At 51.2% G+C, this 22,794-nt stretch overlaps 6 protein-coding genes across 6 annotated transcripts; 3 read left to right on the top strand and 3 right to left on the bottom strand.

The window, feature by feature from the left end:
* Positions 1-673: 673 nt before the first annotated feature.
* Z517_03570 (uncharacterized protein) lies at positions 674-5,165 on the top strand (the record flags this gene model as incomplete). Its single annotated transcript, XM_013432674.1, has 3 exons — positions 674-3,357; positions 3,406-3,945; positions 3,995-5,165. The coding sequence occupies 3 exons, from the start codon at positions 674-676 to the stop codon at positions 5,163-5,165; spliced, it is 4,395 nt and encodes a 1,464-aa protein (XP_013288128.1).
* Positions 5,166-5,635: 470 nt separating this feature from the next.
* Positions 5,636-8,626, top strand: Z517_03569 (uncharacterized protein; the record flags this gene model as incomplete). The annotated part of the gene is made up of 1 exon (XM_013432673.1): positions 5,636-8,626. The coding sequence occupies one exon, from the start codon at positions 5,636-5,638 to the stop codon at positions 8,624-8,626; it is 2,991 nt and encodes a 996-aa protein (XP_013288127.1).
* A 4,658-nt stretch (positions 8,627-13,284) lies between these two features.
* On the bottom strand, positions 13,285-14,415 carry Z517_03568 (uncharacterized protein; the record flags this gene model as incomplete). Its single annotated transcript, XM_013432672.1, has 6 exons — positions 13,285-13,303; positions 13,355-13,581; positions 13,662-13,764; positions 13,858-14,007; positions 14,063-14,157; positions 14,227-14,415. The coding sequence occupies 6 exons, from the start codon at positions 14,413-14,415 to the stop codon at positions 13,285-13,287; spliced, it is 783 nt and encodes a 260-aa protein (XP_013288126.1).
* A 1,283-nt stretch (positions 14,416-15,698) lies between these two features.
* Z517_03567 (uncharacterized protein) lies at positions 15,699-17,014 on the bottom strand (the record flags this gene model as incomplete). The annotated part of the gene is made up of 4 exons (XM_013432671.1): positions 15,699-15,847; positions 15,911-16,016; positions 16,092-16,795; positions 16,873-17,014. 4 exons carry the CDS (start codon positions 17,012-17,014, stop codon positions 15,699-15,701), a joined length of 1,101 nt encoding a protein of 366 aa, XP_013288125.1.
* A 751-nt stretch (positions 17,015-17,765) lies between these two features.
* Z517_03566 (uncharacterized protein) lies at positions 17,766-19,829 on the top strand (the record flags this gene model as incomplete). Its single annotated transcript, XM_013432670.1, has 1 exon — positions 17,766-19,829. The coding sequence occupies one exon, from the start codon at positions 17,766-17,768 to the stop codon at positions 19,827-19,829; it is 2,064 nt and encodes a 687-aa protein (XP_013288124.1).
* A 454-nt stretch (positions 19,830-20,283) lies between these two features.
* On the bottom strand, positions 20,284-22,201 carry Z517_03565 (uncharacterized protein; the record flags this gene model as incomplete). The annotated part of the gene is made up of 4 exons (XM_013432669.1): positions 20,284-21,061; positions 21,148-21,769; positions 21,838-22,079; positions 22,134-22,201. The coding sequence occupies 4 exons, from the start codon at positions 22,199-22,201 to the stop codon at positions 20,284-20,286; spliced, it is 1,710 nt and encodes a 569-aa protein (XP_013288123.1).
* Between the last annotated feature and the right edge of the window lie 593 nt (positions 22,202-22,794).

Here is a 22,794-nt window from a genome sequence, read left to right as displayed (position 1 = left end):
GCAGCATTTTGTTTTCCATGGAACGAATCGTACGGATAAGTGTCCAGAGTCAGCCTTCGCAGTTGATTTGTCTGGATTCGCCGAGATTCTTGTCATCAAAGGAGCTCTTTCTGCTCCTTTTTTTTGGCAACATAAATAGCTAGTCAATTTGGCGTTCAGCTGAGGAACAATGGCAGCGCAGGACAGATGGTCACCAAGGGCGGCTTGTCTGAAGGAAAAGGCGACTGGGTGTCAATCGCTACAAAGCTTGTCGTCAGTAATCTAGTAGGGACATAGGCCATTGACACTGCTCTGTGATTTTCACTTGACTTCGTTGCCATTCAAGTGATTGTCTCAGGCTGTCCGTGTCTGCAAGTTTCTGATTGGAAGATGCTTGTCAGCTATGATGGTTTCTGTGCTTCCAGGGCGCAGTTGACAGGAAATCACCGTCTGTTAAAGCAGCGACATGCCAAGCTCCAGCCTCACCTCCCTCAGCCACAATGCTGGAGCTGATGTTGGAGCAAAGACCGCGTCACAACCCGCTGAGGTCCAGGTCGGCGAGGTCGGTTGCTAGTGTCGCTTCTGGTGCTTCTCTAACTCTGCCTGTTACTCGTCTCACTCAATTTCTATCTCAAGTTTCCCATCTCTTCTGTCTTTCATCCGCTTTTGCAGTCTGTGTCGTTTGTTTGCAAGCATGTATTCGTCTTCCAATTCTTTTTTGGGCGGCACAAATTCTGCTCGCCCTGGTCCTGCGCCTGGGGGCTTTGGAGCCCAGCAATCATTCGGCTCATTCAGTCAAGCTCCTCCACAACAGCAACCCTCACCCTTTGCACCGCAGCCCACCGGCTTCCCCGGTCAGTTACAAGCCCAACCGACCGGTTTTCCAGGTTATCAGCAGCAGCAGAGTTTTCAGGCTCCTGCGCAACAACCTCAATTCACGGGCTATCCGCCTCAAAATCCACCGCAGCAACCGCCATTCCAACAACAACCTCCTCTGCAGGCGCCGGCTTTTCAGCAGCAGCCATCCTTTCAAGCTCCTCCTCCTGCTCCTGCGCAGCAACCCCCTGCCGCTGCTCCTCTGCGTCCTCAGCAGACTTCGGCCCAGATCGCGGCCTCCTTTACTCAAGGCTCTTCCCCCAGTGCGCCTGCGCCGAAGAGGAGGGAGAGCAAGAGCTCCAATAGAATTCCGAACATTCGGTTGTCTTTCATCACTGCTACAGATCAAGCGAAATTTGAACAGTTGTTCAAGTCTGCCGCTGGAGATGGCCAGGCACTGAGTGGAGAGAAGGCTAGAGATTTACTTTTGAGGTCAAAACTGCCGGGCAGTGCCTTGTCGCAGATATGGGTGCTGTCAGATACCACCAAATCAGGCCAGCTCCTCTTCCCGGAATTCGCTCTGGCCATGTATCTGTGCAATCTGAGATTGACTGGAAAGGAGCTTCCGGCTGTCCTTCCTGAGAAGATCAAGAACGAGGTATCAAGCATGGTCGATATCATTTCCTTTGGTGTCCCAGATGAGAAGCCTTTGCCACCAACGCGGTCGAATGTGCCCGACTTTGATACTCCGCTTAGGCAGAATGCTGTTTCCCCCCCTGCTCCCCAGCAGCCAACCCCTCAACAGCCTTCAAACCAGCAGCTTTTGACCCAACTAACTTCCCAGCCGACGGGTTTCTACAACCAGGCCACAGGGTTCCAACCCGGGCTCCAGCCGCAGGCCACCGGCTTTCCTGGGCTGTCACAAGGATTGCAGGCTCAAGCTACTGGTTTTGTGAATCCTGCCCAGCCTGCTGGTTTTGGGGGTGCTCGACCCTCGTTGCCACTGATGCCTACGAGCGGCTTCGGTTCCAATGTTTCACCTCAACAGACAGGTCTTTTACAAACCCAGCCAACTGGCCTTCCTGGTCAATGGGGCTTCGTCAACACCCCTGCCGGCGGGTTGCCCAACATCGAGGCTCTCCAGCAGCGCCTGATGCCCCAAGCTGGTCGTGAAGCCGGTGGCTACACGACGCAAGGGCTTTCCGGGACCGCAAAGATCCCTTGGGCGGTCACAAAGGACGAGAAAAGGATTTATGATCAGCTCTTTCGAGCCTGGGACGGTCTAGGTCGAGGTTTCATTGCGGGAGAGACGGCCATTGAAATCATGGGCCAGAGCGGCCTGGAGAGAACTGATCTAGAGGCCATTTGGACACTGTCCGATCCGAATAACAAGGGGCGGTTGAACATGGACGAGTTCGCTGTGGCCATGCACCTTATCTATCGAAAGTTGAATGGGTATCCGATCCCAGCTCGACTTCCCCCGGAACTCATTCCGCCATCAACAAAGAATTTCAATAGCTCTATTGACACCGTCAAGTCTCTCCTTTCCCAGGACGCAGAAGCCAGAAAATCCTCTGGCGCATTCCTGCAGCCACAAAAGACCGGCGTGAGCTATTTGAAGGACCACTCGTTCCGCAACAGCTCTGCATCGCCCAACTTCGGTCGCAAGGATGCAACAGTCTTCCGCAACAATGACGATGATATTGGGTATCGTTCAAGCGCCAGACGTCGCCTTGGACATGGGGGTAGAACCCCCTCCCCAGCTCCGTCATCGGATATGGGAGATAGTGTCTACGACGATTTGACCCCCGATCAAATCAGGAAAAAGATCCGTGAGAAGAAGATCTTGCTTGACGCTACTGACTTCCAGGATGATCGACAAGCGGATGATGACGATGTGTTGGATCGAAGAGATAGACGCGAGGCTGAAGAACTCTTCAGGCAGATCCGACGAATCCAGGATGATATTGACACGCACCCTAATGCTGGACTTGCTGGCGGTGATACAGGCGCAGAAAGGAGGGCAATGAGAAGGGAGCTACAACGATATCAGGATCGCCTACCAGCATTGGCGTCAGACGTGAGAAAGGTCGAGAGGAACATTGCTGAAGCCAAGTTACAACTTTTCCGCTTGAAGGACGCCAAAGCTCACCCGAGCAGCTCCTCAAACATTGTTGGAACCGGGCCTAATGGCACGGTCACTGAAACCGATCGCATCAAAGCACGAGCGCGGTATAGGATGCAAGCTCGAGCTGCTGAACTTGCTGGGCGCCCTCCCCCAGCCACTGATGACGAAGCTGGTGCGCAGAGACGATTGGAGGCAGAGTCTTCCATAGTCAAATCAGAACAAGAGCGGCACGAGGCCATGACTCGAGATGTTGAAGATAGCGTCAAGGACTTTGTTTCGAGCCTGGAGGATGGACTGCGAGATCAAGGAGAGAACGCGACTCAGGAACACGAGCGCAGGAGGTGGGAGGAAGCTCTGGGGGTGGAAGATCAGATCAAAGAACTCATCTATGACCTCCAACGTAGCAGCAGGACGGCGAAGATTCGCAAAGAGGAGTAAGACCATGCAGATGTTAATGAAACACACAAAACTAACATGCGCAGGCAATCACGCCCAGCAAAGCAACCACCTCGCGACTACTCGCACGAGGAAGCACAGTCAACGAATGGCAGCTTGGCTTCGCGACCAGCCCCAACGTTCACCACGTCCGCCACTTCCGTGACAACAGGCCACTCGCACCATGACCGCATTGCCACTGCAAAGGAGAAAGCTCTAAAACGGGTCCAAGAGCGAATGGCGGCTGCCGGTCTCAAGCCTACTGTGGAGCCTAGTGAAAGTCCTCAGCAGCGGCAGGAACGCGAGAAGCAAGAGCGAGCCGAAAAACTCCGCAGGGCCGAGGCCGAAGATGCCAAACGTGAGCAAGAACGTCAGCAGAGACTCAACAATGAGGGAGTAGTTCCTCCGAGTCCGAAAGCTGACAAGAAGCCGCCTCCTCCACCCACTCGAAAGCAGAGGCAAGATAGCACAGATTTCTCCGCAAAGAAAGCCGCCGAGGCAGCAGCCCGCGCTAAAGCGGAAGAGGAAGCGGCGGCACAGATCAGGGCCGAGCAGGAGGCAGAGGCGCGTGGACGCGAACGGTTGGAGTGAGTACCTATTAATCGTCGGGGGTGACATCCACTGACACTTGACCAGGGCGCAAGCCAAAACGCAAGAAGACGAGCTTGAGAGGGAACGCGAGGCCGCTCAAGCCCGCTTACGTGCGCTTGAAGAGCAAGTCAAGGCTGGTAAGGTCAAGAAACAGGAAGAAAAGGCTCGCAAGCGGGCAGCAGAGAAGGAGGCGAAGGAGAAGGAGGCCAAGCTCGCTGCACAAAGAGCTGAGCTTGAAGCGGCTAGAGAGAGAGAGCGGCAACTCCAGCTTCAACTGGAGCAGTTGGGAGACGACTCGTCGTCAGACGACGATGACGATGGCCCACAACAGATTACTCCTCAAGAGAGCACTCCAGCAACCAGCCAATTGCTCACTGGCTCAGTCGCTTCCCCACCATCAAGTGCTGCTCCTGTTGAACACTCTACAAGCAGTGGCTATGAGCCTACACCGGTTTCAAGCCCTCCCGCCGCTGAAGAATCCAGGAACCCATATTTCCGAAAGCTTTCCCAATCAGTACCGTCTGAGAATGGAAAGCCAGTCTTTTCTCCACCGCCTGTCCCACAGACCCAAACGTTTTCACCTCCACCAGTCGCTCCTCAAGCCCCGGCACCACCGGCGGAAAGTCTACCATCGACAAATCCTTTCCATCGAATTGCTCAACAGGAGGCCGCTAAGCCATTGACTCCCAGCTTTACTGGTGCCCAGTCACGACGTCGTCCCGAGGAGGATGAATGGTCGGCAGCAGGTTCGGAAAAGGATGAAGACAGTGACGACGAAGCCGATCACCCGGGTGGCGGATCAGCAAAGCACTTGGCTTCGATTCTATTCGGCACCATGGCACCACCTAGACCATTGTCTGCTATGGACAGCAAACCCCAAACGCCTGTTCAAGAGCCACCACCTATTCCAGGTGCATTTGACTCCGCTTCCGCTCCTCCACCTCCACCGATGCCGGGGACTAATGCACCAACAGCACCGCCGCCACCTCCAATGCCAGGCTCCGGTGCTTACGGTGCACCCCCACCACCACCTCCCTTCCCTACTTCGGATGCCCCGGGAGGACCGCCGCCACCACCACCAATGCCTGCACCTGCCCGTTCCGGAACCGGCGATATTGGTGCCTTGCTTGGCGAGATTCAGAAAGGTAGAGGTTTGCGAAAGACTGAAACGAAGGACAGGAGCGCAAGCGCTGTTGCGGGGAGAGTCCTAGATTAGATGATGATTGGAAGAAGACGAGGCACGAGGAAGCAGGTAGAGAGGACCGGGAGAGGCAATCAGACACGGCGACTTGAACATGAATTGAATATTTCTGCCCTTCTATATCAGCTTCTATTACTGTACCGAGTAGAACTAACGACCTAGTATTCCGGGCAGTTTGGACGCCCACGTCAAACCGTTGCCGGCAGGCCGGTTCACAGCCACAGCACGTGACCAAGTGGGTGGGTGTATATGGGTGGCTGCGCTAAACCGTTCTTGTGCATGTCAACAAACGACCCACCCCAAATGTTTTAACGCTCACAACAACCTTCGAGAGCGTCCACCACAATACATTAGGCGATGGCAAGGCGAACAACTCACCTTTGAAACAGCCGAGGAGAAGCGACAGGTAGTTTCATTGTGAATCTGAAGGCCATACGCCCTTCTCGAAGATAAACAAAATCCCTAATATCAGGATCACAGACACGATGCCTCGCGTCGCAAGAGATTCCAGCGGGCGGCCGAGTCGGCAGGCAGTTGTTATGAATATGGCGCGCGAGAGTGTCAAGGGTTCTCCAGTGAAGTATGACCATCTCTCGCAAACAGATTTATTTGGAGCGATACGAAGCCATGCGCACTACTTTGTTGGCCCGTCGAGATCGCAATTGGTGTCGAATGCCGATGCTGACCTACGATGCTCTCACAACAGATTGGCACTCAACGATGACAAAGGCGAAAAGGTTGCTCGGCTGCAATCTCGACACGCGCTCCAGGAAATCCATATGAACGAGATTCGCGCAGCAGCAAGCCCCATGCGCAAACTCAACCAGAGACGAAGAGAGTCCAGCTACAGCAACCTGTCAGATGCACCCCGAACTCCAAGAACGTCGGACTATGGCTCGCAAGTACGAAGAAGAGGGGGGTTGAACAACCCACAGCGTCAAATGAGCGAACATCCACGAAATAGCATGGGCCGAGTCGCCGAAGACAACGGAGTCACACCCATGAAACGCGTCCCGATCCTCGCAAACTTTGAAGAATGGATGAAAATGGCAACCGACAACAAAATCAATGCTGCAAACTCGTGGAATTTTGCTCTGATAGATTATTTCCATGATATGAGTCTATTGAAAGAAGGAGACGGGGTCAACTTTCAGAAGGCGAGCTGCACGCTAGATGGCTGCGTCAAGATCTACACGAGCAGAGTCGATAGTGTGGCGACCGAGACCGGCCGACTGTTGAGTGGTCTCGCAGACGGGGGTGCCTCTGACGGTGGCAAAAGGCGAAACAAAGGTGATGGGGAAGAGGAGGATGACGATGAAGAAGGCGAAGAAGACGAGGATGGTGAGGATGGCGAAGGAGGTGGGAAGAAGAAATCTAAGAAGAAGCCGGCGCGCAGCCACGAAGCCACACTCGCACCTGGTTTCGCATCTTTCCAAGGCAAAAAGCTCGAACTCGAGTTTGCGGTTGACCCTCTTTTTAAAAAGGCATCTGCGGATTTTGACGAAGGGGGAGCTAAGGGCTTGCTGCTGAATCATCTATCCATCGACTCTGACGGGCGCATCGTGTTTGACAGCAGCGATGATGCGGGAGATGCTGCTTTGGGAGGTGACAAGGAAAACACACCGCAAGAAACGGAGCAACAAGAGCCGAGTCACAGCACTCAGGATGAGGAGCCCGTCGCAGATGATCAAGACGAAGAAATCGACCTCGCTTCTCTAGCATCCAAGTTCTTCCCGGACATGAGCGTACTGGACTCACAGGATATCTGCCCGTCTATGAAATCGTTTGCCTTGGGCGACCCGTCTGGCGACCTGAACCTACCTTTCCTCAAAGTGCCCGAGGAATGGAAAGAACAGAAAAGAGCGCAGACACCAGCACCTGGAACAAATCTCCCCCTAAGTGTGGCCGACCAGACAGGAATCTTCCTGGACGGAAGCAATGCGATGGGTTTTGACGACGATTATGATGACGCCGACGGGCTACTCGGCGGCTTCGATGTCGCAGACAACGTGGGTTTCGGTGAAGGAGGAGAAGCCTGGGCGAAAGATGCTATTGAAGCTCAGGCCCGTGTTGCTCGGAAAGACGACGTGGATGACAACCTTCTGGAAAATGGAGGTGACGGTTACGCACTGTCTTTACAGCATAAGTATCAGGAGGATGCAGAGCATGAGTCTATTATGGCTTATTTCGACAAAGCATTCAACTCACGCGCAAAGGGCAAGACGGCGTTTCTCACCCTCGAAAACTGGCGAATGCAGAAGATCCAGAAAGCACAACAAGAAGCCAGTGGCACAAGTGCGCCACCCGCCAGACAAAAGAAGGAGAAGGAGCCATATGAGATTGATTTTCTGGGCCCTATGTCAGAATCCCTGACGGAGTTACTTGAACAACCCCCTGTTTTGAATTCGCAAATCTCCCTGCCGAAATCGCAGTGGCGGACAAAAGGCCGCAATCTACTGGATAAGGATGACGAGGTGGTGGACCCAAGAAAATTGATGCGCTTATGGACAAAGCCAAAGTGTCGGGTGGGCAGAATCAGAAGAAAAGAGGGCGGTGTGGGTATGGGCATTATTGACGAGGGTTTCGGAGCGAGGAATCGTGTTGGAACCACAAACGCCTTTGGTGAAGGGGCGAGTGATATGGATGATGAGGGCCGAAAAGGTGACTATGATGCGAACTTCTTCGCGGACGACGATCAGATGCTCCCCTTTGATGGCCCATTACCCATTGACGACGATGACGACGATGGGATTGATGGAGGTGGTGACGATGGCGGACAGGCTTTCATGGATGCGAGGGAGATGTTGTCGCCTCAACCCGAGTCACAGCAGGATCAGCAGCTCAACCTCCTCGGCGAAGCTGGAGCAGACCATGATCCTTCGGGATCCCAGCAGTCACAGCAAGACCCGCAACGAGCAAGCCAGCCTGACCTTCTTCCAGGCAGTTTCGGCAGCCAATTGGTGACACAAGCTGGGAGACGGATCCGACCCGAGTACGTGAACTACGCACGAACGGCAAAGAAGGTCGATGTGAGGAGGTTAAAGGAGAATCTATGGAAGGGCATGGAAGGGCGATTGAAGTTGATTGATGTGTTTGATCGACCCTCTGACCCAGCTGCAACTGCGCAGCAGAGAGTTGACGATGGTGATGTCGATATGATGGATATCGACGACCAGCCCCAGCATGACATTCAACCCGAAACCGAGCCTCTTATATCGACGTCAGCTGACGAAGGTGTACCCAACAACGACGAAGAGGGAAGGTTGAAATTTACAGATATCATCCAGGACCTTCGCTCCTTCTATCCCGAGCCCCAAATGAAGGACATCAGCACGTCCTATTGTTTCATTTGCTTGCTACACCTGGCGAATGAAAAGGGGCTGGTGCTAGAGGGCGAAAGGGACGGAAATGACGCGATGCAGGAGATCAGAGTCACTCGGGATCCGACGGTCGGAGAGGGATATGAAGGAGAGTAATTTCCACGTTGAGCTTGGGTGGGTGAGCTTTGTCTCTTTTGCTTTGTATACTTCAAGGGCACCTTTGGGTTTTATTTGCCCGGACGTTGGACATGGAGATTCGAGCGAGGGTGGATATCCAGGATATGAGAAACACGAAATTCTTTTCGACAGCTGGGCTGCACAGTTACCCAGCCATCCTACATCTGCATATTGCTGGAGAGCCAGTTTCTCATCGCAGCTTTTGGTGTTTGGTCGATGGCCGGCCTCCTTCCTTTCTCTGCTATCTAAGAAAAGAAACATCTGTGTCTCGACCACGACGCCGCCACCGCCAATGCTTTTTGAGAGAGATGTCTCTCACAGGCCGATAGCGACAACTCTGGCGGCTTTGACAAACAAGTTCAGTCTGCTTGCTACCCCGTCGTGCAAAAGGGAATGAAAGGAGCCAGAGACAGAGACGGAAACCAGTCCGTCATCAGTGTATGTGTGTGTGTTTGGATATATATATATATATAAGTCCCCGCATCGGGAGATGTAACAACCCTGAGTTGTAACACGCGTTCAATGCAACAACTCAACCAACCCACTCTCAATAACCAACCAACCAACCACTTTCCTATTGATTTATCACGCGTCAATGACGTCGAATCGCGAGATTAGAACCTAACAGGCCATTCTAGACTATCAGACACGTAAATATCCCTCGATTCGCGCCGCCGCCGCCGCGAACGACGTTAACTATGTAATACTCAGTCGTAGACTAAAGGGTTCGCAATCGCCGTCGTTATCCCACGAATCACAGCAGTTACTCTCGAATATACAAGAGGAAACCTTAAAGAGATGGATACTGGACCTCGAGGCACAAGGACACCCACTCAGCTATACCTCTATTCGAAAACTCGCAGGAGTAATTAGTAGCGATAACGGCGGCCCTAAACGCGTCGGGCATAACTGGCTACTACGGTTTATCCAGCGACATCCTGATATTCGTTCAAAGGTAGGCCTGAAGATCTACGTTTAGCGTATTAACTGTACCCTTCCTATAGCGCTTAAGGCGTAGTTTAGTAATCTATAGGCTGTTTTTAAGCGCTATTCTATTATTGCTTCTAACGCGTTTAATATAGACGAATCTAGACTGGCCCTCGGTGTTTACAGTAATTAAACTGTTATCGGGACATCAGCTACTACTAGGAGCATTCGAAAATCGCCTAAAACGCGAGAATAGGTTACTCTTGTTGAGATAGTTAGCGCTGTTGGCCAGCGCCTATAACCACTAGTTATCTTTAAAGGAAAAGACCTCTAGACCTCCTAGTTTAACGATAAGAGCCCTAACTATCGATATACTACCTCTATAAATAGCTGGACATCAAACGAGATCGGACTAGGCTAGCTTAAATAGATATTTCTACCTTAAACGGCTACGGAAGAGACTGAATAGAGCCGGTATCGATTACTACTTCTCGACGGCTACAAGAGTCATATAACGCATAAATTCATGTGGAAATGCTTCCAGAATAATATTATAGTATTCTACTTACTACCCTATTTAAGCAATATCCTTCAGCTACTCGATCTTACTTGTTTTTCGCCTGTTAAGTCTCGTTATCGAGTACAGATCGCTAATCTAGCTAGGTTCGACGAGATAAGCCTAATAAGGAAGGAAAACTTCCTCGAGATCTATTAGAAGGCTAGCTAGGAGGGCCTTAGCCTAGAAAACATTAAGGCTAGATGGAAGGCTAGCGGTATCTACCCATAGAGGCCCGAAAAGGCCATTTAATCGAGCCTAGTCCTCTTAACGGCTATAATCGAGTAAACAACACCACGAACGCCACCTTCTCGCAAGCGAAAACCACTCGATAATGGCCTCTACCTATCGCCGAGTAACAGGCGAAACTATAGCGATTCTATATATAGAGCAACACGACAGGAATCGCTCTCGAGGCCCTTCCGCAACTTCCTGGGAAAGACCGCTCAAGAACTCGACCGTCTACGTATGTCTGTGATCGAAAAGGATAGGTAAATCGCTAGCCTTAAGGCTCAACTAGTTCGATCGAAGGCTAGGAGGTAAAAAGGCAAGGCAATTAATGCTAACGAGGCCTTTACTAGCATCGAGACCATTCATCGTGCCAAAGAGGCATTAGTAACATTAGCAGCGACGGCGACAACGACGCGAAGGACTAGGTAATCTACAAATAGCAGGAATGGCATCCCTAATGACACAATCGGGGTGTTTACACACGTTTTCCAGATAGACGATAGTGGTAGTTGAGCAATTGAGACTTGTTGCGTTGTAACACCGTATTAGATAAGTGTTACAACTCAGGGTTGTTACATCTCCCGATGCGGGGACTTATATAATCCCCGAATAGTCCTTTACACACATTCGGCTGACTCATCTCTCGCCGCTTTACTCTCCCGCTAACGACTATTTAGTCTATTCGCTCCCTCGTCTACTCTCTTCTACTCCCTTCCTCTCTTTCGCGCTCCCCTTCCACTCCCTTCCACTCCCTTACGGCTCTAGCCCGCTCCTACCGTACTCCCTTACGTACCGGTGAGGCGCCCGTTTAGGCTCTAGTCTTATAGGCGCTAACGTCGCGTATATCCTAGCCTCGTAGTAACTTTACCCGATTATATCTATAAGGGCCCGTTTCGGCCCTAATAAAAGGTGAGATCCCTAAGAGGATCTCTAAGAGGATACTCTACTACTATACATTACTAGACGGAGTTAACTAAACCCTCTAGTTCTATAGGATAATACTTCTCTTCCTCCTTTTCTTTTTACTATACTCTCTTCCTCTCCCTCTCTTAGTCCTTACGTTTTCCCTACTCTTTCTCTACTTCTCGTGTAAATTACTCTTCTATCTAGTCTTCTAACCGTCTAAACGCACCTTTCTCGCGTTTCGTCGTACTTTGACCCTCCCTCCTGTTACGAACAGGCTAAAGGGAGGGCCATCTTAGATAAAGGAGGAAGGTATACCGAAGGAGGAGAGTGACGACAGAAAGAGGGATCATATAGCATTATATAACCTACTCTATTATACTCCTAAGGCTAAGTAGAGCTATAGAGAGCTACTACGAATCTCCTTAACTATATAGTTATCGTACTTTCTATAGCTTTCCTTCGTAGTTAACTTCGTTTATAAATAATCGAGTTTCTCTTAGTTATCCGCTTTATATATAGTTCTATACATTATACTCTTAGTTTCGTCTTAACTACTTCGTCCTACTACTATATTACTAAGTAAACTACTTAGGTTTACTGCTAATACCTTACGTATAAAGTAGCTCGTAATACTTTAGAGAGATATCCTAATCGGCGTCGTCTTTAAAAATTAAAGCCGACGAGACTTTTTTATATACCATTTTCTGGAAAACATTTATATATACGCGCTAACATCCGATGACATTAGAAGCTTAGCCTATAGTCTATTCGAGGTTTAGTAATCTTTAATAAGAGTGTCTTTATCCATCTAATATACGTAGGGTAGCGCCTTTATAGGGATATCGTAGCCGTACACTTCGTCTACCTATTTATAAGTGATCTCGGAGAAGGCTACTTACATTGTAAACGCATCTTGCTTATCCGTCCTTCCGGGTAATGAAATCATGTATATCTCTTGAAAGCCTAGCGTCTCGTTCTGTATTCGAGAGGCAAAATGATCTACTTGGACTTGGTGGGTGACCTCAGTGGTATGGGTGGCTCGGGCAGGGAGCTGCTCTAGGGACGCCTCGAGCATGGTGCGAACGGCGGCTGCATCCGCATCTGCGATATCAAAGACATCTTCCTCTTCGGGGCGAGGAGAGCGAAAGGAGCTATAGAAGAGGATGAAGGTGGTAATGATGAGTCCGACGATAATGAAGTTAAGCCGCGTGGGCGCTGCGAGGAGTATGGCGTTGTCACAAGGGGGAGTCTAAAGCGAAGGACGAGGTTGGTAGGGGAGGGAGAGTGAGGACATAGCCTGAATGAGATCCAAAAGGAACCAAGAATGAATCTGTCACTCTAGAGCGAGTGACAATGCTGATATTCGCTTCATAAAACGAGAGGAACCCTCGACGATCGCGAGGTTGGATAATAATGGTATGAGTAAGATGTCAGTGGCTCTGGGCGCCGGGCACAGAATGTTGGCAATGCACGCTATGGTTTTGCCCGAAGCGGCTTCGCTGAAAACGGCAGGTTCAACGGCTGCTTTGTGCACTCCCTGTGCGCACTTAAAGATATACCGAGGACGAGGTACTCGGAGCAACAATAACTCACTCAATACTCGGTACAAGGCACTCTGTACTCGGTAGTAGTACGCTCCATCTCCCTGCTGGCCCCCTTTCACCTGGAATCCTTGATCGTTCAGGGGGTTGACTCCAGTCTCCCCGGTTGCCCCATGTGCATTATTAGGCGAGGATGCGTACAGAGCCTCCATGAGTACCTCATACCCGTCGAGTCTGTCGATTCCATCTCACTCATGTAAAGGTCACGCAGAATTAGTACGACGACGACAGCGACTTCGGATATAGTAGAAGTTAAAGCTAGGATTACTAGGCTTCCCACCTCCTACTTTGACGATGTCGAAGCCCTCAGAGAGCGAATAGACAATCAGACGGTTCTAGCACTGGCTGAACAACTTTGAGAGTCGTTGGTCCGGATGCGTCTCTCCCAAAACCCCTCGGGAGCATCTATCTTACCTCTAACTGATGGTATAGCCGCTGCCAATCATAAGAATAAATACTCACAATAGAGGCAGAAACGGGACTTACCCATCGACAACCAAATTATGCCCGTTAACCAGACTCATCCGAGGCGTGCTCAACAAGGCGACCACGTCGCCGATCTCATTGACGCTGGCTTCTCGGCCTTGACGGGCTTCATAAGCGTCCCACGTCGCGTCTGGCAATCTGGAATCGCTCCTAGTCAGCCTCGTGCGTAAGAAGCCCGGGCTGACGGCGTTGACGCGGATGTTGTGCCGACGTGCTTCGATTGCAGCCTAGTTATATTGTCCCTTCTTAGCCGAAACCAATCCAGTTTCCGGGGAAAAAGAGGGAGAAGAAAGCAGGAAATACGCACCGATTTGGTGATGCCCATTACCGCGTGCTTGGAAGCCGCATATGCGCCCGATAGTTCACCGCCGAGGATCGAGGCGACGGAGGCACAGTTAACGATAGAGCCTCTTTGTGGAGCGCGACCTTCCTCTCTGTCCATCCTCATCACCAGAAGATCAATACAGTTAAACTGAGAACAGAGGCGGAAATAAGAAACATACACTTCAACCGAATCCTGCTTAATCATCTGGCGCAATTCATGTTTCATGCACAGCCAGGTGCCGACTTGGTTGACTTCAACAGGTTTTCTCCATTCCTCCAATGGGGTGTCCCAGGCTAGAGTGAGAGGCCCGACAATACCAGCGAAATTTCTATTGTGATCGTCAGTTTAGCTATTCAGTGCGCCTGGGCGTACAGATTACTAACGCCGCATAGTCTATGCGACCAAATTCCTTGACCGCAGTCTCGACGGCTTTTTCTACCTGGTCTTCTTTGGTCACGTCGGCATGGATAGTTAGAACCTATACATATGACAGGTAATGGTTAAACGTGGCTTGGATTCTACACATAGTATGAAGATCGCGGCTTACACGAGCACCATACTTCTCAACGGCCTCCTTGCCCTCCCGAGTCGTAGCCTCGTCCTGGATATCGACAATGACGACCGCTTGGGCACCTTCTTTGGCGAATGAGACGGCGATGGCATTTCCTATTCCACGTGCTCCTCCCGTTATGAACGCAACCCCTGGCGCGGCTGGCGCATTTCTGAAGTGAGACATCTAGGGATCCTTATAAAATTGAGTCTGATTATGTATAGACTGAACTTGGAGAATTGAGAGGGATGACCGCTTCGCTATAAGGGCCGCAACGTTGAAGGAGGCAAAGAGGAATGACAGATATACAACTTTAAGACAAGAATGCCCGCCCTCTTGCGACCTGGATGGTACAAAGCCTCCGATTACCGCAACAAGTAGCAACAATTCAGGGGACACGACCTCGGAGTCGAAGAGGTGACAGTAACGCTTGTGAAGCGTTGTGTTAGTAAGGTCGCGCAGTCAGTCATGAATGACACTTTCCGATGCGTGTGACATGCGAAATCCCTGATGACAGTGATGGTGCATATCCGGGCCGCCCCACTACTAAGAACTCAATACCTTCTCCCCACTCCGTCGGTAGTCAAACACACACGAGACAAACAAGTGGACCATCAATCTGGCATTCCAAATGACAGGCGATTAATGCCCGGAGAGCTCGTTGCTGCGTCTCTAACCCACGTCTCTTCCATAGAGGGCAAGACACCGGGACCAGCCACTACTTCAGCAGGAGTGACAGCTTCTCTCTAGCTCTGATGTTGTCTCCGCCTGTCCTCTTCGTGGCTTGTCACGTCAATGTCCTTTCTACTGTGCCGAATTGTTTAGCATGAGGACTGGATGAACGATGGACAAGTACAATACCTTACGAAAGGTCATGTTAAGCAGATGGGTGACAACACCATTGGCATTGAACTCGAGGTAACCCAATACGCGAGACAAATCAGGCAGTAGGAGACGATTAACCGAAACTGCTGTGCTTGTCAATGATCAGTGATAAACAGAGCATGCGACAACCCCGCCTGATCGATAGTGAACACGGTTTCTGATTCTGGCAGCCGCCAAAGGAGTTGAATCTGCTTTGGAAGTGAGTAATGTATCACTGGGCTAATTGCTTCACTTCTCTGGGCCTGAGAGGATCTGACAATACGAGGTGGCGAGGCTTACTGGTCAATAATCTACAATGACATTCAGGGAAGTTCACCTGAAATGCATGAACAGTTCGTCAATGGCGTACGAATTTTTCCCCGGTCTGCCGACTCTATTTGGTAAGTACGAATTCTTTACTCGACATTTATGTCAATGGCCTCGCCAGATGGGACGACCGATTCATGACAGCAGAAGCCTTTGCGGCCGACTTTTGGTATCCTCAAGGCTAAAGAGATCTGACGGGTGCAATCTAATGCATATATTGCACGACGTTCGGCGATACCAAGTCAATCACACCGGCGTCACCTTAGCAGGTTTTCCCGTCATGCGTCCTTCAGTAATTCGTGCTTGGGAGTCACCAAGATCTTGACATGGTCGTCTTTATGCCTGATCAACTCCTCAAATCCCTTTGTTACCAGGTCGTCCAAAAGAATGCGGCCGGAGATCAGTTTTTCAAATCCCTGGTACTTCCCTGATCTTCCGTGAGCTTGGTCCTGGAGCGTAGCTCGCGATTGAAACCCGGGCTACTTCTTACCGGAAACGAACGCGTCCACGGTCTCACGAAAGTCTTCGTCCGTGTATGACATGGATGTGCGAAAGACGCATTCTTTGAGGGCGAAATCCCCCAACGGCATGATCAACTGCAGAAAATGGATCGTTAGATTTCGGCCAACGGCGCAAGACGAGCAATGGGATGGCTCCCTGCGCCCACTTACATCGGTTTCCCAGCCCGCCACATTCAAATACGTCCCCCCACGGGTCAGTGCCTTCATGCCATCTTTCAAAGCAGGCATGAGGCCGGCGCAGTCGACAACCAGATCGACCCCCTTCCCGGCTGTCGAAGCGAGACACTCTTCTGCCACATCTACCAGCCTCGGATTGAACACTTTGTCCGCAAATTCTCTGGTCTGGTTTGCCCTTTTCTCCGTGGGCTCCGAAACAAAAATTTGAGCAGTGTTACATGCTCTCAGGTTCAAGATGACCGCTAAACCGATGGGTCCACCACCGAGTACAAGGACGTTCAGGTTCTCAAAAGCCTTGAATCCCGACGACTTCATTGCGTGTCGAGCCACGGTCAACGGCTCGATCAGTGCCGCTTGAGACAGTGCCACCGAATCAGGCAAGACATAGCACATGTCTTCATTGACCGCGACGAATTCAGAAAAGCCACCACCTCCTCCACCGTGAAGCCCCAGGAAACCCCAACGGGAGCACACGTTTGTCCGAGATGATTTGCAGCAGTCGCACGACCCGCAGTATAGACGAGGATCAACCATGACAGGTTGGCCGACCTTGAGTCGACTCGCGGCACCGGCCCCAATTTGACTGACTCGACCACAGAATTCGTGGCCCATGGTGACGGGCAAGCTCGCTGCCGTCAGGGGATGCGGCTTCTGCGTGACGGGAATGGTACGTGGACCTATAATTTTCCACACATGGCGATAATGAGCGAAAAGGGGTCCTGAGTGGCTGGTGGGAAGATACCTATTTACCTACCAACGAGGTATTCATGGAGATCTGAGCCACATATACCACACCACTCAATCTCCACCAGGACCTGTCCCTTCTCAATCTCTGGCACCGGGACATCATTTTCAAGGCGAAGATCACGCTGCCCGTGGTAGCGAGCGGCTTTCATGTTGGGCAACCAAAAGGCCAGAAATGGCATGGGCTTCCCAAAGTAACAGGAATTGCCCGATATGATAAATCAAAGCCCGAAGACGATTGACTTTCTCATGTAATGCAACTAGCAAAAAAGGTGAATCCACTTGGAGATGGGTGCCGCCTTATCCTGACCACGATAATGAACAGTCACACGGTACTGTGTCATCGCTTTTCACTTCCGTTTCGTGGCCAGCGGTTCATCGACACCGAGTGCAGTCCCCGAGCTTGAACGGATACGGAGCCGAGAGGATTGTCTGCTGACAGTTGGCTCGAAGTTTCACGATCGGCATTTGCGGCAAGTAAATATGACTTCATTCGCTGTGCCCGACCTCTATGAAGTGTACATTGGTCTCTCCCCCGCCGTGGCCCTGGGTTGTTGCAGCTATCCTATGGTATGACCTATGGTATCACCCGAGTTGCTTTAGAGTCCTGTCAACAATCTATGACACGATGGCAATTGCATGGCATCGTGTGGCCTGTCTATCTGCTGCCGTCCTACCAGTACTATCGGTTAGTATAGGTACCTTGTTGTTTTGTCCTCAGGAATTGGAGAGCATAACGCCCTATAATACCACACCCCCCTTTCTTCATATGCGCCGTGTAACTATTGTATCTCTACTTGACCCCCTTAGAACCGCATCTACATAGAGAGCGCGTGAGTGTCGAGAAAATCAGAAAGAAGATACAACGAGAATAATACGAGGTTAACAGTCTTTCATCCTACAATGGCCAATATGTTGTCGCCGGCGGGCGTGCTCGCCTCAAATGGTGTTGGAGCACGAAAGCCACCCTATAAGGAAGTGGAAGTGAGAGTGGCGAGCATAAGCAGCCCCGAAATCGATGCCAGTGCTATGCTCGAAAAATACAAGGAAGAAAGTGCCAAACGATTCCGAGCCGATGGCATGAAACAATTTACCAATCTCGCGACATCGGAAAAGTACCAAAATTACATCCAGGACATCTGGGTCGATGACAACGCCATTGACCCCGGAGCAAATTCGATTACAGATGGCTCCCGGCACGAGGTACTGATCCTCGGAGCCGGGTACGGTGGTCTCCTCGCTGCCGCTCGATTGATTCAAGCCGGTATCGACAAGAACGATATCCGTCTGATAGACGCCGCCGGTGGCTACGGCGGCACATGGTGGTTCAACCGATATCCCGGCCTCATGTGCGATGTAGAAAGTTACTGCTACATGCCCCTCCTCGAGGAATTGGGATACATGCCCAAGCATAAATACTCATACGGGCCCGAATTGAGACAGCACGCCGAGAACATTGCGAGACACTTTGATCTTCAGGACAAGACTTTGTTCCAAGCCCGAGCGGTCAGTATGAATTATAACGACTCCAAGGGTGAATGGACCACCAAACTCCGTTCGATGCGGAAAGGTCAAGTCGGGCAAGAGATCACGGTTTCGTCTCGGTTTGCCATTCTCGCGGGTGGGACCTTGAACTGGCCGAAAATTCTGAATCTTCCCGGTATGGATGAATTTAAGGGTCACACTTTCCATACCGCTCGCTGGGATTGGGCGTACACGGGCGGTTCAGATTCTGAGACCAATCCAGCACTTGTGAATCTGACCGACAAGCGAGTTGGAATTATCGGGACGGGTGCTACGGCGATCCAAGCAGTGCCGGAACTGGCCAAGTGGGCAAAGAAACTCTACGTCTTCCAAAGGACTCCCTCGGCGGTGGATGTAAGAGGTCAACAGGTGACGGATGAGAAATGGTGGGCGCATGAGATAGGCGGAAGAAAAGGTTGGCAAACCGAAAGAAGGTTGAATTTCGCCGCGTTCGCCTCCAACACTATACCTCGACCCAAGGTCAACTTGGTCGACGATGGCTGGACCAAGTTCCCATCGTACGCTGGACTCATAGGTAGCCCCGGGGCGCCTCTGTCCAACGACGACGTCTCCACCTATGTGACCCTGCTCAGTACGATGGACCTTGCTCGACAGGAAAGGGTTCGGGCCAGGGTGGACGAAGTCGTCAAGGACAAGGTCACTGCAGACAAGCTCAAAGCCTGGTACCCCGGTTGGTGCAAACGTCCGTGTTTTCACGATGACTACCTCGAAAGCTTCAATTCATCGAATGTCACTCTTGTCGACACTGACGGTCGTGGAGTCGACGGTCTAAGTGAACATGGCGTCCTCTTTGATGGACAAGAGTATCCCGTGGACGTCCTCATCTTCAGTACAGGGTACGAGGCTCGGTTGGGTAGCAGTCCAGCGGGCCGTTTACACATGGACGTGGTCAACCATGAGGGATTTTCGCTCGACGACAAATGGGAACAAGGCATTGCAACTCTGCATGGCATTCAGAGCAATGGCTTTCCCAACTTATTCTGGCTGGGTCTGTGGCAGACGGGACTGTCTCCCAATCAATGCCAGATGGTGGACGAACTGGCACAGCACATGGCCTTTGTTTTCAAGGCAACTGTGCAAAAGTTCGGCGGCAGAAGAGAGGACCACAACAACAGCCTTTTAAAATCGAAGGACAGATATGCCTTCACCATTGAACCCACCATCGCTGCAGAGGAGACGTGGACGAAAAAGATTATTGCGAGCGCCGGTGCCTTTGCCGCCATGGCCAATTGCCCACCAAGCTATTTTAATGGTGAAGGAGACGTTTACCGCATTGCTGACATGGGTCCCGAAGCTCGCGAGAAACTTGCCAGAGGCGGTTCGTGGGGGAGAGGATTCGCCGACTTCGCCCGAGAACTTGAGAGCTGGAGAGCATCCAATTTTTGGGATGATCTCAACATAAAGTCCATACCAGCTTTGTGACTTGGAAGTGAAGAAATACAGAGGTCCATCGCCAACGAGTACCATCATCAGGTGGTCTGAATCATCCGTGATGGGGATTGAGCTAGCTTACTTTGCATATCCGGCCCCGGGGGCAATGAATCAATGTAAGCCCACATTTGATCCTGAAACAGTTCAAGCAGCAACCGCATACATCACCAGTCCCCCATTTGTGTAGCATCTAATAGCTCTGGCTGAGGAGTTCTATCATATGCTGCCAAGTCTCCTACGCTGATTTTGTAGGCATTGAAGGCTGGTCGCAAGAATTGATGTATTTCTTGGACTCCTTTCAGAGAGAATTGTAGACCCTGTTCCTTTGAAGCATGGAACCTGCGGGCCTTTTGCATTCCTGTAGACAACAAAAACCATGTTCCCGTTGAGGACGGTTCGTCCCGAGGCACCAAAAAGAGGCATGTGCAACAAAACGACAAAAATTTCAGGTAAACCTGGTTTCCCGTTGCCTGTGTCGAATTCTCGAGTCCATCCCATATGTACGGTAGTTCTTGTCTCTGAAAAGCAAACTGGCATATGTGTTTGTTGCGGTAAAAGTCAGAGGGGCCGGCTTTTGAATCTTCGGGCCCCGAGGGTCCATGCTAGGTCCTTTGGCGACGATGGAAGCGTCATACAAATCGGGATATTTGATGAAGAAGGCAGGGTCGAGTTTCACAACCCATCGACCAAAATCAATCAGAAGCTGGCAGTAGGCGCTAGACGCGGCCTTGGTCCTTTTGAGAGGTCTCTCGGAGAAAATGTTGTCGTCCTCCGCTGTGCCAGCGCCTTGTGTGTTAGAACTAGGGTTGGACGCATCCGTCGCGGATTGGAGCGCCGTTTGGAGCAAACTGATGACACTTTTGTATTTGACGTGGGCATAATCATTTCTGGCAATCTCAGGTTCCTCTTTCTGGAGCACACAATTTTCGACCGTGTCGCAATAGACCTGGTCGACGTCATATCCATCGGAAAGAATGAGAGCATTTCGAATGCTCGGAAAAGGGACCCAATCGATAATGCTGGGATGCCGTAGAGCAGTCTGGACGGCCGTTGGAGTATGGGTTTCGGGAATGTCGTTTAGGGCTTCAGATGTCCGGACTATTTGCCACCAGAGCACCCATCGTAACGTGGTGTAGGAGTCGGTCAAGCAAAACCACTTCTTCATACAGGGCCAGCATTCCTCGACGAAGCCTTCCAACATGGTGTCAATCAGTCGTGGAGCCCTGCTCGCGAAAATCAATAATCTCGATCGTCAGGGAGAAAAAAGAAAGGCTGGCTGGCAAGCATAATAGGGAGGGATAAGATTTACCGTGTGTATAGATCCGCAACACCACCTCGTCTGAGAATATTGATGATACAGTCCACATGCGCAGAGAAGACTGATTGGTGATTTCCCTCGCTTCGAGACTGTGGTGTCATCAACAGTCTACCATGAGTTAATAGCCCGTTATCGAGATAGGTGAGGTCGCTATAACTATCGCTCGTGCAACCATCGTTGGGCTGGGATACTACCATCTCCATATCGGGGATCTTCATGGTGTCCGATGCTTGTTGGAAAGAGGCGTGAAGAATATCGGTATCGGAAAAGGTGGTGAAATATTGAGAAGCAAACTCTTCCAAAGACCCTTCCTCGTTGTAAGGCCTTGGGGCCGACCAGCTGGACTGGGCAAGATCTAGTCCGCCGCAGTGGTAGGTATTAGATATCATGGGACATGCTGCATCATTCTCTTGCAGGATTGAGCAAGTGTGCGGGCTATCCGAAAGCTTTGAGGTGCCTACGGTCCCAGCAACGGCAGAGGTGGAAGCTTGATCTTCGGCAGCATTTTCCTCAGGCCTGACCTTGCTGTGGGCCTGAGAATCCAGCTCGAGCTCAAGCGCTGGCGATGGCGACGGCGGTGGTGGTGTTGGTGAAGCGCCCTCTGGCGGCGACTCTGTGACCGTAAGCATATAACCAATACCCGCACCTCCGTAATGCCGTATTCAAATGGCAGCAACCAACCTTCTAGATGGAGGAGCGGCTTAATTGATCCAGCAGCATAGCTTGCTGATGTTGCGAGACTCAATAACTTCGTTCGCGCGGCATGGAGTCCCTTCCGGAGCTTTGCATTTTCCTCGAGGAGCTCCGGAAGCTTCGAGTTGTCTTTGTCGTTCTCATATGATGCGAGCCGCTCCTCTAGATCTCGAATATGTGCCACCCGTCGCTCCCTGGTTGTTCTTTGGGCTATGCGGTTTCTGATGCGCCTTAATTCGAGGTCAGTCAGATATCGGTCAAGGTCAGGAACGGCCAAGTCATACCGACGCTCCTTCACCTCCTCCAGGGGCTTGTTGTTGTCCCGGCGTCTGGACTTGGGTGTCGTTATCATGGTATTGGTCGTTATTTGTTCCTCAGCACTGGGAAGAATTTGCGAAGAATTCGGGTAGTCCGTAGGCCAGAGCCTCTGAAAGAAGAAAAGAAAGAACCTTTACACGACACACTGTCCTTTTGGTTCATGTGGGACGAGGTGCCTTCAGGGGACCCTGGAAAGTCCGTAGTCCTCAGTATTCCCCAGGCTTACCAGGCCTACCAGGCCTACCAGGCCTACTGCCTCGGAAATGCGGGGTTGAGGGATCGAGACCTTCAGTGGTGTTATTGCTTGATCCCTTTGCCGAGGGAGTGGCGTGCCGTGGTCCCGTCCTGTATTGCGCGCGCCCTCTGGGGTCGCCTTGGTTATCCCTTAATTATACTTTGAGTTCTTTGTCCGACATTGCAGGAACCAGTTTCAGAGAGAAAATTGCGCATTGGTGATGAATGGCGTGCTGAATTGCGCGATGCTGTGACTCTCCCTGATCGCGCTACACCGTCAATCGAGGTGCAATAGTATCTATTATGTGGAGCGCCTGCAGGAAGCTCGGATTGATTGGATAAATATGTCTGCTTGATGGCCAGGTTCTGAAAGCTGTGCCACCCTCTCTCTAA

This window comes from Fonsecaea pedrosoi (genome assembly GCF_000835455.1).
Source record: "Fonsecaea pedrosoi CBS 271.37 unplaced genomic scaffold supercont1.2, whole genome shotgun sequence".
NCBI lineage: Eukaryota > Fungi > Ascomycota > Eurotiomycetes > Chaetothyriales > Herpotrichiellaceae > Fonsecaea > Fonsecaea pedrosoi.
Note: the sequence above shows the minus strand (reverse complement) of the source record. Positions and strands in the feature narration are given on the sequence as shown.